The sequence below is a fragment of the Schistocerca americana genome, chromosome 1, assembly GCF_021461395.2.
Source record: "Schistocerca americana isolate TAMUIC-IGC-003095 chromosome 1, iqSchAmer2.1, whole genome shotgun sequence".
Taxonomy (NCBI): domain Eukaryota; kingdom Metazoa; phylum Arthropoda; class Insecta; order Orthoptera; family Acrididae; genus Schistocerca; species Schistocerca americana.
In genome coordinates, this window is record NC_060119.1 from 129,805,706 (window position 1) to 129,822,654 (window position 16,949).

The 16,949-nt window shown below is 37.4% G+C and overlaps 1 protein-coding gene across 2 annotated transcripts in view; it reads right to left on the bottom strand.

Annotated features, from left to right (window-relative positions):
- Window positions 1-5,828: 5,828 nt before the first annotated feature.
- Window positions 5,829-16,949, bottom strand: part of LOC124550668 (rhotekin-like) — a 481,694-nt gene continuing 470,573 nt past the window's right edge. For both annotated transcript variants that reach the window (XM_047125403.1, XM_047125395.1), the window contains exon 9: window positions 5,829-8,094. In XM_047125403.1, the coding sequence (XP_046981359.1) occupies window positions 7,898-8,094 (197 nt within the window). In that variant the 3' untranslated portion in view covers window positions 5,829-7,897. The remainder of the gene's footprint in view (window positions 8,095-16,949) is intronic.

Consider the following 16,949-nt stretch of genomic DNA (forward strand, 5'->3'; position numbering starts at 1 on the left):
ATAGGATTGGGGAGAGGAGAAGTTTGTGGCACAACTTGACTAGAAGAAGGAATCGATTGGTAGGACATGTTCTGAGGCATCAAGGGATCACCAATTTAGCACTGGAGGGCAGCGTGGAGTGTAAAAATCGTAGATGGAGACCAAGAGACGAATACACCAAGCAGATTCAGAAGGATGTAGGTTGCAGTAGGTACTGGGAGACCAAGAAGCTTGCACAGGATAGAGTAGCATGGAGAGCTGCATCAAGCCAGTCTCAGGACTGAAGACCGCAACAACAAGAGTTGCTTTTCATTGACATAATATTTTTGTGATCCACCCAACAGATGAGTTGGCAAAACTGACATCTGGTTGTGGAGGCTGCAACACTTGGTTAAGTAAGGCTGATGGATACACTTCTGATGGTCATTTTGTTGTCATGTGTATTCAGTTACTGTTTGAAAGAATTCATTTATTTTAGTAGTCTGTTATTTGAATATAATATCATCTGTTACATTGCAACTGTCATCAAGGACATAAATATGATTTGCTTTGCTGAGCTTATTTGTTTCAAATCATTGCAACAATGTTGAGAGAGCCAAAATGAAAGCTACAGAGCTGCATTGACAAACAGTAGCAGTACTTACCAAAAGCTTGGCACGTCAAGTTCCGGTGACCAGAAGTACACAGGAGATGCGTGTACACAGACATTACTGGTTTTATTAACATATTTTCACAATTTTCTTTTAAAATTGTGTTAATGAGGGACAAAATACTGGCCTGACCTTTATGACGAACAATTTGATACACTTCATAGCTTTTGGAACAAATAGTTTCTTTCTTGGTGAGAAGACATGGATGGAGTGGGTAAAGATACCCTGAGAATCAATACTAAAGAGGATAAATCGCAACTCACCATAAAGATGATCGCTGAGCTACATACAGGCACATAGAAAAAAGAATCACACTCTCTCCACTAAATTTTTGGCCATAGCCTTTGTCAGAAAATGAGAGTGCACACACATTCACACTATCACTCAGACACAACTCATGCACACATGACCACGGTCTCCTGCCCCTGCATCAACAAGCTCTGAGAACCACATCCAAACAAACCACTCCTCATGCCACCCTGCCTCTCATCGGCAGCTGCTAGGCTAGCAGCAAGTAGTGGTGGCAGCACTGACTGAAAGCTGAGGGGAGGGGTGGGGTGGGAAGGGGAGAAGCAGTAGGAATGAGAGAGTCAGGAAGTGCCCAGCCAGCGACAGAGCATGACATCTCGGTCAACAATTTCATTCTACTGAGACAAAAATGAGATTTTTCCAGCGTTGTGTTTTTTTTTCTTTTTTTTTCAAATTTCCCTGATACATTTGAAATTCCCTGATATTCCCTGATTTCCAGAACTTGTGGCAATCCTGGATCTGCTTCTGAACTAGGCAGGTGCAATAATTACGTTCAGTAAAGGCTGAGGTGAGAATGGTGGTATATTACTGTAAAGAGTCTGCATCTGAACAAATACATTTGCCTCGAATGCCAAGGCCGTATGGGAGGGAACGTGTGACATGGAAAGGATGGCAACTGTCAGAATATAAGTAATGTGTTTGTTAGTAGGTTGAATGTGGACAGAAGTGTGTAACTGGCCCTGTGTGAGGACGAGATCATCATCTCATAAAGTGGCATGGGATTCGTAATAGGACCATGTGAAATTTAATTGGGAGAAGGTACTCAAAGATTCCAGGAATTTTAACAGGTCAGCCCGACCATGAGTCCATATGGTAAAGATGTCATCTATGTATCCTAACCAAACCACGGGCTATAGACTTATGAATCCCAGGTAAGCCCCCTCTAAGTGACCCACGAAAAGGTTGACACAGAAAGGGGCCATCCTGGTTCCCATGGCCATATCCCTGATCTGTTTGTATGTCTGCGCCTCAAAGCTGAAGTAGTTGTTGGTCAGTATAAAGTTGATTAAGATGAGTAGGAAGGATATCATAGGTTTGGAACCAGGTCGGTGCTGACTGAGCAAATGTTCAGCAGCAGACATACCGTGTACATGTGGGATGTTGGTATAGAGGTGGCATCAATGGTGACCAGCAAGTTGTGTAGTGGGAGAGGGATGAGCAGGAATTTCAGAAGATCTAGGAAATAGTTGGTATCTTTGTATAGCAGGGAAGTCCTTGTACTATAGGTTGCAGGTGGCTTTGAAGCCAGCAACAATAGGACAACCAGGATGACGAGGTTTGTGGATCTTAGGAAGAAGGTAAAAGGTGGGTGGGTGTTGTCTGGGTAGGGTGAGAAGTTCTATGGATTGAGTTGTTAGTCCTTGAGAGAAGTCTGAGGTTTTAAGGAAGGACTGCACGCCAATTTGAATCACAGGGATTGGATCTTTATGGCAGGCACTATATGTAGAGGTGTCAGACAGCAAGCGTAGACCTTCACTAATATACTCCCTTCGGTCAAGTACCACAGTGCTAAGTCCTTTGTCCACTGGGAAGATAACGATGGAGTCATCAGCTTTTAGGGAACTTAGAGCCTGGTGCTCTACAGAGGACAGGTTAGGGTGATGATGTAGTAACCTGAGGAAGGATTGTGAAGCAATGCTGGATGTGAGGAATTCTTGGAAGACTTTTAAGGGATGATTCTGAGGTAATGGTGGTGGATCAAGTTGGGATTGTTGTCACAACTGTTCAAGGCAGGGTTCAATGTCAGATTTGCCGTTGGAAATGTTTTGGGACTGGGTTGCAAAACAATATTTCCAGTTTCCTTCTGCACCCATCTCTCTACCTTATGGCTCCCCACTGCAAGACTTGCCCTATGTGCCCTCCTACCACCGTCTATACCAGCCCTCTAACTGGCAAAACATATACTATCATAGGGAGAGCCACTTATGAAACGACATGTCATATACCAGATGTTACGTAAACACTTTTCAGCCTTTTACATCAGCATGACTACCACCAAATTATAAATTAGGATGAATGGGAATAGGCAGGGGGTATATACTGGCAACACACAATATCCTGTTACAGAGCATGCTCTACAACATGTCAGTCATGACTCGGTGCCTGTCTCACCACATGCACCTTCTGGATTCTACCATCAGACACCAGTTTCTCAGCACTCCGCAGGTGGGAAGTAGAGTTACAGCACGTCCTTGGTTCTCGCCACCCACCTGGTCTTAACTTACATTAATTTCTTCCATCTCAGCATTTCTTCATAGTAGCTACTCTTTCCTTCACTTTAATTTAGTTTTCTACATCTTTCATTGTCCTACCCATGTATTTTTTATTGCTCCCCTTCCACCTACATTACTTACAACGCACTTAGCTTTTCACTCTTATTAACTCATGCATGACTTTTGAACAGTAATCTCAGTCTTGCATATTACCCTGTCTTCACCCGTAAGCTCTCAGGTTTTCAAATCTCATCCGATGCAGTCCCCAACAATCAGTCTTTCCTTCTTATCCTGTCAGGTAAGTCTCCCCTGACCTGCAGTTCTGGGTGACTTGCCCAAAATGTACCCCTTTTCCTAGACCTCTCCAGTTCTTTTCCTTCACCCCTCTTCCTTCCTCTTCAACCCTTCTGCCAGAAGAAGGAACAGCAGACCTGAATGTAGCTTTCTTTTATTTGTGCGTTCTGCCACCACTTGGTGAGTAGATTTTTTTTTCTATCCAATTACATCTGTACAATGTGCTTGGAAGCTTAGGTTGGCCTTCTTTTGTGCTCATGTTTCTTTCACTCTTTTACTATGAGATGGTTTCCTCATTTCTAACAAATTCGTCTTCTTCTTCGTCTTCTTCTTCTTCTTCTTCTCCTCCTCTCTCTCTCTCTCTCTCTCTCTCTCTCTCTCTCTCTCTCTCTCTCTCTCTCTCTCTCTCTCTTTGGTTTTTCCTCCATGCCATCTTGCCTTTTTTAACTTTAGATCAAATAGTTCCCACATTTTGAATCTCTTCTTGTGTTTTGCCTAATTCATTTCATAGCTTTTGTTTTTGCTTTACTCTTGGTTTCAGGAAAATCAACCATTTGTATTGATATAGCCACACAAGTTTAAGGTGCCTCTTAAGTTTATATGGTTGGGCTGTTGTACATAATGATAATAGTTTGTCCAACATGACCCATGTCCCAATTATTGGGTACAATATCCACCCATAAGGCTCTAAGGCCCAAGTCATCTTTAGTGTAATGCAGTCCACGTAAATTTTAAATTTTTGCTGGAAGATAGCTTTGACCCATATCTCCATTACACAGGCATGACATATTTAATTTCATTGGTTACATACTCCCAGTAAACAGTCAAGCCAAATAATATTTCAGACATCATTCGGGACACCAATTTGTCTTGTGTTTAACAATTATGAAATGATTTATCGCAAATTAGATATTATTTCACCTATATCAGTTACATTTGTTAACAACACTTTGCCAGCTCAAAGATGGGTTGAAATGATTTTTAATTTCAGCCATAATCACATTCAGTTCTCAAATTTACTCAAGTTAGCAGAGTTTCTTTCCTGCCTTCCTAGCACTAATGCTGCCACTGAACGGGTATTTTCCCACATGAATAGTATATGAACCAGGTCTGGGACAAAACACACTTTGCTTTAGAAACTATCGAAGCTATGTTAGTGAATAGAGTGAAAGTTTGGGACGTAGGAGACGAGATACTGGCCGAAGTAAAGCTGTGAGGACCGGGCGTGAGTCATGCTTCGGTAGCTCGGATGGTAGAGCACTTGCCCGCGAAAGGCAAAGGTCCAGAGTTCGAGTCTCGGTCGGGCACACAGTTTTAATCTGCCAGGAAGTTTCAGAGTGAATTGTGATGAAACTAATAATTTTTTTTACATGCTGTTGAATAATACAGATATTCTGAAGAAGATTCACAGCACTGATAAATACAGTACATCTGCTCATGCTTCATCTTAGAAATTACAAATAAAATATAAATTATCATACTTTTTGTAACAAATTAGTGATATTTTGCATTTATTACCTTTTTTTTCCAGTATCAACATTTTTTAATATGACCCAAATTTGGGTCTAGAAAATGTGTTCATATTACTTTTCAGTCGACACACTGACTTGGTTTTCCATTTGTTTTATGACTTACTAAAAGCACAGAACTGGCAACATGCCATCCTTCAAAGTCTCCATTCTAAATTAAATGTCAGGAAGGATGTACTTCATATGGTCAGTCAACATACATACTGCTTTAATGTCATGTGACGAAACTGCAAAAGTAGTTATCTCTGCAAAACCACACGACTCATTTGGTAGCTAGATTTGATTACTTGTGTTCAAAACATTCCACAAAAAGATTCCTCATAGCCCAAACATGACACGCAAATTATGTCAAAATACCAGTGATACTGAAAACCGCCACATTTCTTCCTTCCAATTTACTCTCTGACAGTCACTGAAGATGGTTTGCTTCCAGTGCTTTCTTACAAGATAATCAGTCTCTCAAATCAACTTGCTTACCATTTAATAGCCTCCAACATTGCAATGATCCCAGTAGTACCCTAATGACAGGTATCATTTAACACTATAATTTGTTACAAATTTATTCTTCTTTAAAGGAAGGAGGACGATCTCACTATTAATCTACTTCAGAGCTATATTGGGATTTAACAATAACATTAAAATGGTTTTGTGCTTGAAGAAATCTCTCACATTCATGCTCCATTTTCTATCAGAGAATGAAGTTCATTTTATATTTGTTGGTTTAATTTAATCTATAAATACAGAAAATAATGTAAGATGTAATATTTTTGTTATCTATATTTTCTTATAGATATCTGGGAAATGGAGCACTAAGTTTTCTGATGAAAGCATGTGAAAGACTAAAACAATGTCAGTCAGCTATAATAAATCTATTTAATTTTTTTACAGAACTTTATTACAATTTCTGTCAAATGTTTTGATCCAAGCTAAACTATTTGTACATAATCTTAAAATTGTAGATGAATTTATAAAGAAGGGAAAAAACAGTATGACTCATAGGAATGGTTGCACACAATTTACAGAAACAGATGTAGATCTTAACCACATATGATGACAATTTAGGGTAAGACTATGATCACATTAAACGGACACATTAGTTGACAATAATGAGCAATTCGTCCAACAATATTAAATTATTCTATCATGCTGGACATAATAACCAACACAGTTTGTAGCTAAACAATATGAAAAGTACCTCAGCATTAGGAATGTGCTTTGTGATGAGAATTTATTGCATTTGTATTTGCTTTGAGATACAAAAATCCATTGAAATTTTAGTTTTAATTTTAATTATACTTTAAAAATACAGTCTCTATACAGCAATCAAATGATCATCTACAATGAGCAAATATAGATCTTAAAATAACTTTTCAGTGACTTCAACAATGGCATCACACATTGTGTGCCCTTAAAAGCTAATCTCCTCTATCACTCTTGAAGTGCACATTACGTGATGATAAAAAAAAAAAAAGTGTGTTTAAGGTTCATCTTACGCCAGCAGAAAATGGTATGTTCAATCATTCATACCTCATCCACTAAAATTCACAGATAATGTAGAAATAAAAGTTTATTTTCATCAATCAGAATTTAGATTTTTGTCTCAATTATCACAACTGTAATGGGTGGCATCTGAATGTCTTATCCATACACGGAGTTGGTGCAACTTCATGAAGGCAGTATTGGAAAGCTACACATGCACAGGATAATCCACAAAATAACTACTTCTCCAAGTACAAAATAATCTACTTTATCTTTAGATATTAAATAAGAACCTCTGTTCCACAGATGTTTGACATACATTTCAAAAATGGGGAAAAAAGAAAATAAATACTATACTTTTTGATTTTTTCCTATACAACACACTTGAAGGAAGGAATTATAAAATAGATGTCAAACTGTTTATAAAATGGAAATTCTATAAATAACGTATTTCTTTACAAACAGTACTACAGAGAAACAATGTACACTGCCACTATTAACATTAATTACATGCTGAGGTATAAAAGATGACATAGTAATTCTTATGATGAATCTGAAGATCCAAATTTTCTTTGTCCATTCCTTTCTGCTCTGCTGTTCATAGCAGGAAACAATTCTACCTATTCTTGTGGTTTTAACTCCTGCCTGCAACAGAATTGCAGCTAATTGGCTTACAGCCTATCTAAAGCACAAGTAAAATCCTAACAACTGGGTGTGAATTTAGTCATTCTCCAGGCATCTGACACTGTTCAAAATCAGTATTATAATATTAACATGTTCACAAAACAGCTACCTATGATGCAAAGAATTTCAAGTATTTATTGTGTGACACTTTGGACATCCATCACACCCAAAAACAGTAATCGACTGCGTACTGACTGTCAGACCTTTCTTCTGCACATGGCAGTAACAAATAAAATCTCACATAATTGGCATTCTTGCCAGCTTCGGTAAATTAGAACATACTGCTGTAGACACACAGTAACTGCAGCAGATTCACAGAGAATGCAGTCTCATCCCATTAATTCTAGTGCAACTCTTCTATTTGCATTTTGTCTGCATTGCGACATTTAAATAAAATATTGTACAATGAAAAAAAAAAAACTATCTACAACAACTTAATATAATACAGTAAAAAAGGTACATGCCTATCAACTTGTATAACAAAATCAAATGAAGTACTGCATACATTTATCAGTAAAATGACAAAAGTGCAGTCATACAATAAGCGTTGCTGTTGATGTCAAGTATTACTCATAAGTGTGAATACATAAAACTACAAAGTCTAGAAAAATCAGGTAACAAAACTGAAAAAAAGGAATAATTTCTTCTGGCATGAAAAACACGCTACAATTTTGAACAATTTACACCCTCTCTTCAACATTTTGTAGAAAGACAGAAATACTGGGAATGGAGGACTGACAGGCCCATTTTGTGGCTGCCATCAGTCTTGATTGTTACGTGAGAAGGGCCAGTTGCCTCGTACTGTGTTGCCTTTGGCACTGGCACCGGAACTCAGAGATCGCTCCCGGAAAGTTGGTGAGGATGATGATGATGCACAAGAACTAAGGCTTGTGGATGGCGTCATACCAAATATTTCTTGTACGGTAGGTCGATGGTAATCTGTTGAGCTCACCGACTCTGCAAAAGCGAGCACATTAATTACTTTCTGGCCAGATCATGAGAGCCAGCAGTAAATGGTCAAAACATAATTTATATCCACAAGATAAAGCAAGAACAAAGTACTGAAACTGTTTCCTGTAAAAGAAAGTTATATTTTCTTGGTCTTTAGTACACAAGTAATAATGAAAGAAAAAGGCAGCTGATCTACAAAAGTGTGTTGTGTTTTTTATGAATTGTGAGGACATTATAATTATACTTATCTACTACAGCTAGAAAAAACAATTAGATATCATGCAGCACTGCACCAGGTTCCAGTAGTTGTTCGGAGTTTTGATGCAGTGAGACAAAATATGCAAGCATTGCATCATATCATCATCAGTTATCAGAATAACAATATGAAGTGGGAGCATGAAGAGAATAGATATCTGATGAAAGTGCAATCACATATTCTGCCTACTAAGCCACTAAATTTCTACATAAACAAGAAAAAACAATAAAATCTGTCTGTTTATCACAGCCTGTTATACTATGAACTCGTAACCAAGTTCATGCAAACAATTATTCTCAATCATCCTTTCTTCAAGTGAAATATAACTTCATGAATCAGGGGATTAATTTGAGGAAGACTTGAGGTATTAATTTTTTTTTATATATATATAATTGTCTAGATCATGTACATTATAAAACATTAAAATGTGACAACTTGTATCAGTTGACTAAGCAACCATGATCACATCTGAGAACAAATAAAGAACAGAAAATTGCCTTAAGTTAAATTTTACAAATCAAAACCTCAAACTTATACAAGACAGAAAGCAAGGAAATAAATAAAAGTACTATAGAACTTCGCTAGTCCATCCCCTACAGGGCCGAGAGCATGGTCAGAATGCATAAAAGGCCGGATTGTCAGAAGAACAGTTTTAGTTAGTAACAAAACAAAAAAGAAAATGTCAACACACTAAAAATTCTTATACAAAAGTGTAATGTAAAGTAGTGTCTGTAGTCTAAAATACACCTGTATCTTACAGTAACTATATTGCAACTGTAAGTGAAAGTTTAACAGCTGTCCATATCCTATTAGACACACATAACTAATTTGTAATTAACTAATTAAAACATGAGGTTACTTGATAAAAAGTGTTCTGTTGTTAATCAGGACAAAAAAGATCTGTAATGAGCTTCTGCTTAGCAACCAACAACCTTGATTTTGCCACTATGTTCCACCATTATCTATCCACAAATTGCCTTTTGGGTGGACGTATGGCTCATTCAATTTACTGGAAGGTTATACCAAACGCTTTTTTTAACTGACTGTATGCGATACTTGAGCCATAGGTTCATTGTCTTCATTACCATCACCAGCTTTCTCATTTTCATCGGTTCTCCAATTTACAGCATCAATGATTTGATCATCAGTTAATTATTCTCCGGTTGTGCAGTGAACTTCAGCTGTACTGATCCACTCACTCATGCCACTGGGCTCAATGCCCAGTTGTAAAGTTTGCAAACGCCACAAAATCCTTGGAGTGTCTTGACTTTCTTCACTTGTTGCATGATCTGTTTCATCTTAATTCTCTTCGCCCATTTCATTTGAGGTTTCATCTTTAATTTCATTCATTTCCAGCCACAGTTTGTGGCAACATTTTTCAAGCATTGATGCCGGCTTTTCTTCCCAAACTTTGGCAATTGTATAGATCATACCCTTTATATTCCTGATTTCATTGCTTGAAACAACCTACCTTCTTGTGTCCTATCTAAAGTTGATCAGTTGTATTTATGATGATATTGCCTCTTGAGCCACTCACTGACATTCTGGTCCATGAACTGGATTAGACATGTTATGTCAACAGGAAGAAACAAAGTTTCATTTCACCTTTTGAAGTTCACCTTCAGATGGATGAGATGTCACACTGTCAAGCATCAATATGGCACGTTTACGAGAGGTGTTGGTTTCATTTTCCTACTCACTTTTAAGGTATTTTGTAATGATAGGGGCTAATTGGTCATAAAACCATTCCTTAAAGAAACTGGATTTCATCCATCACGTTGACTTGTGGTTGCAATTATACACGATACTGCTGCAATATTTATGTTTTTTAATATCTTCAACTTTTTTGGCTTTTCTGATCACAAATAATGGCATCTTGTGATTGTCATTAGCAGTACTACAGAAAGCAATAGTAATTCTATCTTTGGCAAGTTTTGTACCTGCAAGACATTGATTTTGTGTAGCAAGAATACTTATATGGAGCATGTGGTTCAAGCCACACTCATCAATGTTATACACATGATCAGGGGTCAGGTTTAGCTCTTTAACCAAGTTTTCAAATATCAGAACAAATTCATCTGCAACTTTTTCATCATCAGACAGCTTTTCACCTACAGTAATTATATTTTATATGCCACATTGTTTTTTCCACCAATGTAACCATTGTTCACTTGCTGTAAACTTTTCATTTTCAAGTAATTTTTCATACGAAACCAGTGCATTTTCTTTTATGATTGGTCCAGACTACAGAGTTCCTTTTCTTCTCTCCTGTTCAAACCACAAACACAAAGCATTATCTAGAATTTCACTTTCAGGCTTCTTCGAAGTCTTCAGTCCTTTTACATCATAGATCATCTCTGTATGACTTACAAGAGTTTTCATATTTTTTACCAGTCCTTAACAGTTGTTATGCCAGTCCTTACCTCACTTGCAACGATTTGAAGAGACTCAAAATACCTAACATTTCAAGCACTTTCGTTTCTCTCCTAAAGATATCGTCATTTAGTTGATGCCATAATTTAGTTTTATATACTGTAATATGTGAGACCAACACTGTTACTAGTTTCTAAAAGAAATATTTGCATAATAAACTTAGTGATTGAGTTAGAAACAAGACATTTCATATTAAAACTGGTCTAACTACCGCAACTATCAATTGTCAGCTGCCTAGTGATCAATATCGCTGATGATGAGTCATCAACAAGTTTTAACAAACACCAGGAATGGGATGGTTGCACTAAGTGGGGAATCGGACCATCTGAGGTCAGATAGTGAGATTCTACTGTAATAAATGGGCATCAGCTAAAAGTGTAATATATATAAATTAACAATATTATGAGTACATCAAAGGGATAATGTGCCATGTTCATAGGAGTACCACTCAAGCATGCTATATTTCTTTCTGTTTATTATCCCTGTTTTTATTTTTGTAATAATTTTCACTAGGTAACATGTTTCTGCTATTTCTCTTATTCCTATAGGTTTTGAACCAGTCAGTTTTACCTTGCTGATTTATTCAGTTTTTTTTTTTTTTTTTTTTTTTTTAACTGTGAAACCTAGTTTACTTGATGACACTATGTTGCACACAACTGTGCTACCAGCCAGTGTGCACGTGTGGCACGAGTTTGCACAAATTGGTGGCAAAATTAAACACTATCACAATGTTCCAACTTTGTCACCACTAGATGCTAGTATTGAGGTTAGGTGTGACAGCAGATTGCACAAACTGAAATATGACATGGGGAACAGAGAAAATTGTTCAGTTTTTTGGGTACCAATGCCATGCATGTGTGTTTGTGGGATTTACATGGTGCAGACTTAAAAACAAGCAGAGGTATACTGCTGTGCTTGAGGCCATCATACATGATCTGAAACTGGATGGCTTCACAATATATGAGCTGGAGAGCAAAATTCATTCAGTTAGGAGTACAAATACAAACGAATTTAGAAAAATACAGGCAACAAAACATCCAGCTGTAGAAAACCCCACGTCTCCAAGACAAAAATCCTATGCTTTGAGTTATCTTATTCTTTTTTAAGGGAAACAGTTGGCAGTAGGAAAGTTTTCACTATCCAGCCGCAAGACCAAACATGTTCTCACTGTTCCCACCCCTTGCACTGTGATTTAACACAAACAAGCATAACTCTACCACTATTTTACAGCTGCCAAAACTTTCATTTTACACATGACTGTGGCACTTAGAAAACAATAAAACTGAAGTGTACACTGGTCATCCCATGTCTACAGAGGTATATGAAACCATTTGCGTGCAACTTGTTTTATGCAAAGAATGGTGTAACCCAGAAATTATTAAGTCAACTGAAACTAGTCACCACATTTTAATGTTTTATAAAGTACACTATGGGGACAATTATTAAAAAAAAAAAAAAAAAAATTATTTGATCCCTTTCTCCTTCTCTATGTCGAACATAACTTGCGTCTGAAATGCCATGAAGCATAACTGCTTTGAATTACATAGGTCTTCAAAGCATTTGAGGGCACTGTCCAAAGGCAACAAAGATGATACATGAAGTTTCCCTCCTATTAATCAGTAACACAGCATTTTTGTTAGAATTTCAGTTCATAATACAGGGTGTTCCAAAAAGAATATACATATTAGAAAGTATTATTTTGTCCAAACTATCGATCACTGCAACTCAAATCTGCTACTGGAGAAACGAATACATAGTCTAGTTTATATTAATAGCTGCTAGATGTCTGTTGTTGCTGCTTATCTTGGTAACCATCTTATACTTAAAATGGCTACTCCGCAGCAGAAATCATTTTGTGTTCTCGAGTTTGCGAAATGCAATTCCATGATTACAGTGCAAAGACGTTTCAGGTTGAGGTACCAAACTGATCCTCTGAATGGGTGGAACATTCGCAGATGGTATCAGCAGTTTCTAGATACAGGATGTGTATGTAAGGGAAAGAGTCCTGGCCGCCCTCATGTTCCTGAAGAAAATGTTGCATGAATTCAAACTGCTTTCCAACATAGTCCTTCAAAATCAACTCGTCATGCCACTCGGGAGTTACAACTACTCACAACAACAATTTGGCATGTTTTGAGACGTTGGTTGGTTATAAAGCCATACAAGTTACAGCTGTTACAAGCTCTGTGTCCTGATGACAAACGCAAATATGCAGCATTTTTTAATGAGATTCTTGATGCTATTGATAATGATAACACTTCCACACAACACGTCGTGTTAAGTGGTGAAGCAACTTTCCATGTTAGTGGTCAGGTAAACAAACACAATGTTTGAATTTGGGGCCTACAAAACCAACATGCAGCCATTGAACATGTATGAGATTTGCCCAAAGTCAATGTGTTTTGTGCGATATCCCAATCATCTGTTTACGGCCCACTCTTCTTTGATGGAAACACAGTTAATGGTCAGCAGTATCTTGCTATGTTACAAAACTGGTTGTTTCTGAGGCTGCACGAAGACAACTTCATTTTTCAACAAGACGGGACACCCCCTCACTGGAGTCGCCAAGTGCATGAATATCTGAATGAAACTCTACCAAACCGTTGGATTGGTCATCAAGGAGCTGGCGACTTAGCAGGTCTCAGTTGGGCTCCACTGTCACCGGATTTGACACACTCCGACTTCTTCCTGTGGGGTTTCGTTAAAGACAACGTTTATGTGCCACCACTCCCATAGAACCCGGAAGAGTTGAAGAACTGGATCTGTACTGCCATAACATCAGTGACAAAGGACATGCTTGCCCGAGTATGGAAGGAATCTGAGTATCGATGTGATATTGTTTGTGTCATTGATGGAGGACACATTGAACATGTGTACTCTGAACTTGACAGGTTCGTAAATAGGTGTGTAAAGTTTCATATTCGTATGTCTTAAAGTTTAATAAATATATATATACTTTCTGAAACACCCTGTATGTAAGACAATACAAGAAAGATGAACTGACGCAGTTCAACATACCCTTGTGAAACAGCTCATTCTGATTAAATCACCAATCAATGGTTTTCAGACATTGTATATTTATAAGTACAATCAGTAATAGATCACTGAGACATGCTATCTGAGAACAGCACTTAGCTAATTATAAATTTTTCGCTATTGTTTGCTTCTTTAACTACATGCTATGACAACTGACTGCAACCATGATGCATTTGGGAAGATTAACCTCTTTATTCCTTATGTACACATGTGTGGACTTCCAGAATTCACACTGTAAAATTAAGAAATGGGTTTTACCAACACAATACCTGCATCACATGTTTTTGTTCCCATAGTTTCGATTTTTGCCACTGGTAGACACATGGAATGTCACATGATACTTTATTAATGTAATAGTAAACACCAGGTAATACTATTAATTTTCACTAGCCAGTTAATAACTCCACCTGATAATGTGTAGGCAGTACTGCACTACCCTTGCTACTGATCAACTGTGTTTCTCAACAGACATAATGAAGGTTTTATTGTTAGGTCTTTGGAGCATCTAACTCCTGTTCTTAGGTAGCCACAAAGATCTGTTTATATTTGACAAAGTCCTGAACATTATATATCCAGATTAGGCCTCACATTTTGACAGTTTTCAGTGTCATCTATTTTTTCTGTTTACTTTCACTGTATTTTGATATAGTCTGATTTTGGGTTGGTCTGTTATTGTTGAAATTGTGAACACAATGTTTCAGGTAGGCCAGAGAGCTATTGAAGTTATTCTCATTGGTTTTAGAAGTTGTATATTAATATTAGATATGAGAGTTCCAGGACTACAAAATGAATGATAATGGGTCATGTTATACAAATGAGGTGAAGATGTGTGCATTGAATCCCTAAATTGCTTCTGCCAAGTTAGTTAAAAACTGTGCATGAACCTTCAGTTTTTGCTTCATATTCTCTAAGTGTAAGCTGTTAGTAAGAGTGCAGTCAACTCTCACTTTGATGCTACAGTTTATTTTCACATTCAGCTTTTTTCATTCTTAGACACATTCGCTTTCTACCTCATATCTCTGGTATTAAGACAAGTTACCATACCGATAGCGTAAAAAAATGTCTCAGACTTTATTGTTGCCATATATGTATAAGGGATGTTCGAAAGAAAAGGTACAAAATGGCACCATGGGTATAACTGAAGTCTTTATTTGAAGTAACCACCTGAGGCCCGAGCACAACTACCCCACTGTTCCACGAGCCAAAATATTCCCTTTTTCCAGAATTCCTGTGGCTGTGACAGCAACCATTCCTCCACTGTGTCCTTCAATTCGTTAAGTGAGTTGAAGCACTTCCCCTTTGCAGTGTTTATAGTGTACTAAACATGAAGCCACAGGACGACATATGTGGGCTGTATGGTGAATGCTCAAGATGCTCCCGCTTCAACCTTGCCATTAAATTTTGTGTGACATTGGAGATGTGGGAACATTCATTATCATGGAGCAGAATCACTCCCTACATGAATAGCACAGGCCGTTTGCTTTTGATAGGCCACAAAGTGTCTTACAATATACACCACTGTTGTTGATTTTCCTGTGCTTGAGGAATTCAGTGATTATCAGACTTCGGACATCAAAACAGACAGTAACCATCATCTGGCCTGTTGAGGACACAGCTTCGAACATTGTAGGGGGACTTGACAAAGACATGCAACCACACCAGACACTATTTTCAGGTTCCTGCATGTCTCACTAAGTTATCCCAGAGCTGCATATGCAAATTGCGGTGTCATAAGGCTTAGGTCTGCCCCACCCGTCATTAAATCGACCAAGACTTATATGAATAATTGTAAGAACAGTTATTATTATTATGTTCTTTAAGTTTGTTTTTTGGGTTTTCAGAAATACTGTGAGAAGTAAGTTTATTTATGTTGCAGATAATGTGGAAGACGTTGCCCAACGATCACCACGAAAGTTCGACGTAGCAGCAAGTGGGCAAGGAATAAAACGAATGCTGCAAACTACCACAAGCCATGGAAGAGCCTGGGCCACGACGATGTTGAGCTTCCTAGGTCATTGTTGGACAACTTCAAAGGAGGAGATATTCTGCTTTCTCTTTGTAAACAGATTGATTGAGTCTTGAAAGGTTAATGTAAAACGTATAGGCGGGTGACACATTAGGTGGGACCCGATGCCTGTAATACTTCCACAGTTATTAAAAAGTTGTTAAATGGCAAAACCAATAGTTCATCACTTATATAGATAAAAAGTAGTATAGATATAGGAAAGGAAGAGTTGCGGCATCAGAATGAAAAGTGACACATCGCTCAGCAATGAAGGAGGACATAAACAGCAGGCATTACATCGTGAAAACAAATCAACTGATAAAATAGTAGGTCTGTAATTACGCATAAAGCCACGTAACACTGCAAAATTTCAATTGGTTTTGTTGTTATGACATTTTGTGCCTTTTCATTTGAATGCTCCTTATAATATAAAAGTTCAATAAGAACATGGGCCAATACTGAATCATGGGAGCAGTCAGTTATGTAACATGTTTCACTTGGAAGTCTTTCAACTGAAAGTTATATGAGCTTTGTTTCCATTTAACATTTGTGTCTCTGTAGAGAAAACAGTTGATAATTCTTTAAGCCACTTGTGCTTTTCTCAGACCATTGCTTCTTTCCACCTTTACTGTAATAAACATAGTAAATATACCATATCTTTCAAAAATATTTTCTTTGAATTATGTATAACTTAAACAATTATATATAACTTACATAACTAATGAAAATACCTAGACAATTATTAAACAGAGAATGAACAAAACCTCAAGAGAAAGGAAAGAATTAAAAACAATAAATGTCCCAAACATTTGTTTTCAAGCTGGCAAAGCATTATTTCAGCTTTTCTAATACTAACACAGCACCATATAAAGAAGAAACAAGTTTAAAAGACAGACAAATCTAGAAAATATACTATTATAATTAAGCTTGTGCTTTTATGCAGTGATTACATGCTGTTGCAATATTTGAATTCTTTTAGAATAAAATATGTGGTCTGCTAGTCAAAAAAAGCAAACAAAGGCAGCGTTACTTTACTGCTTACCAATGATTTCCACGATGACCAGTTAACCTAAGGTTAGCAGAAAGGCAAAAGGGTTAATCAAATTTTAAGAGCAAAAGTCCTGTTAATAG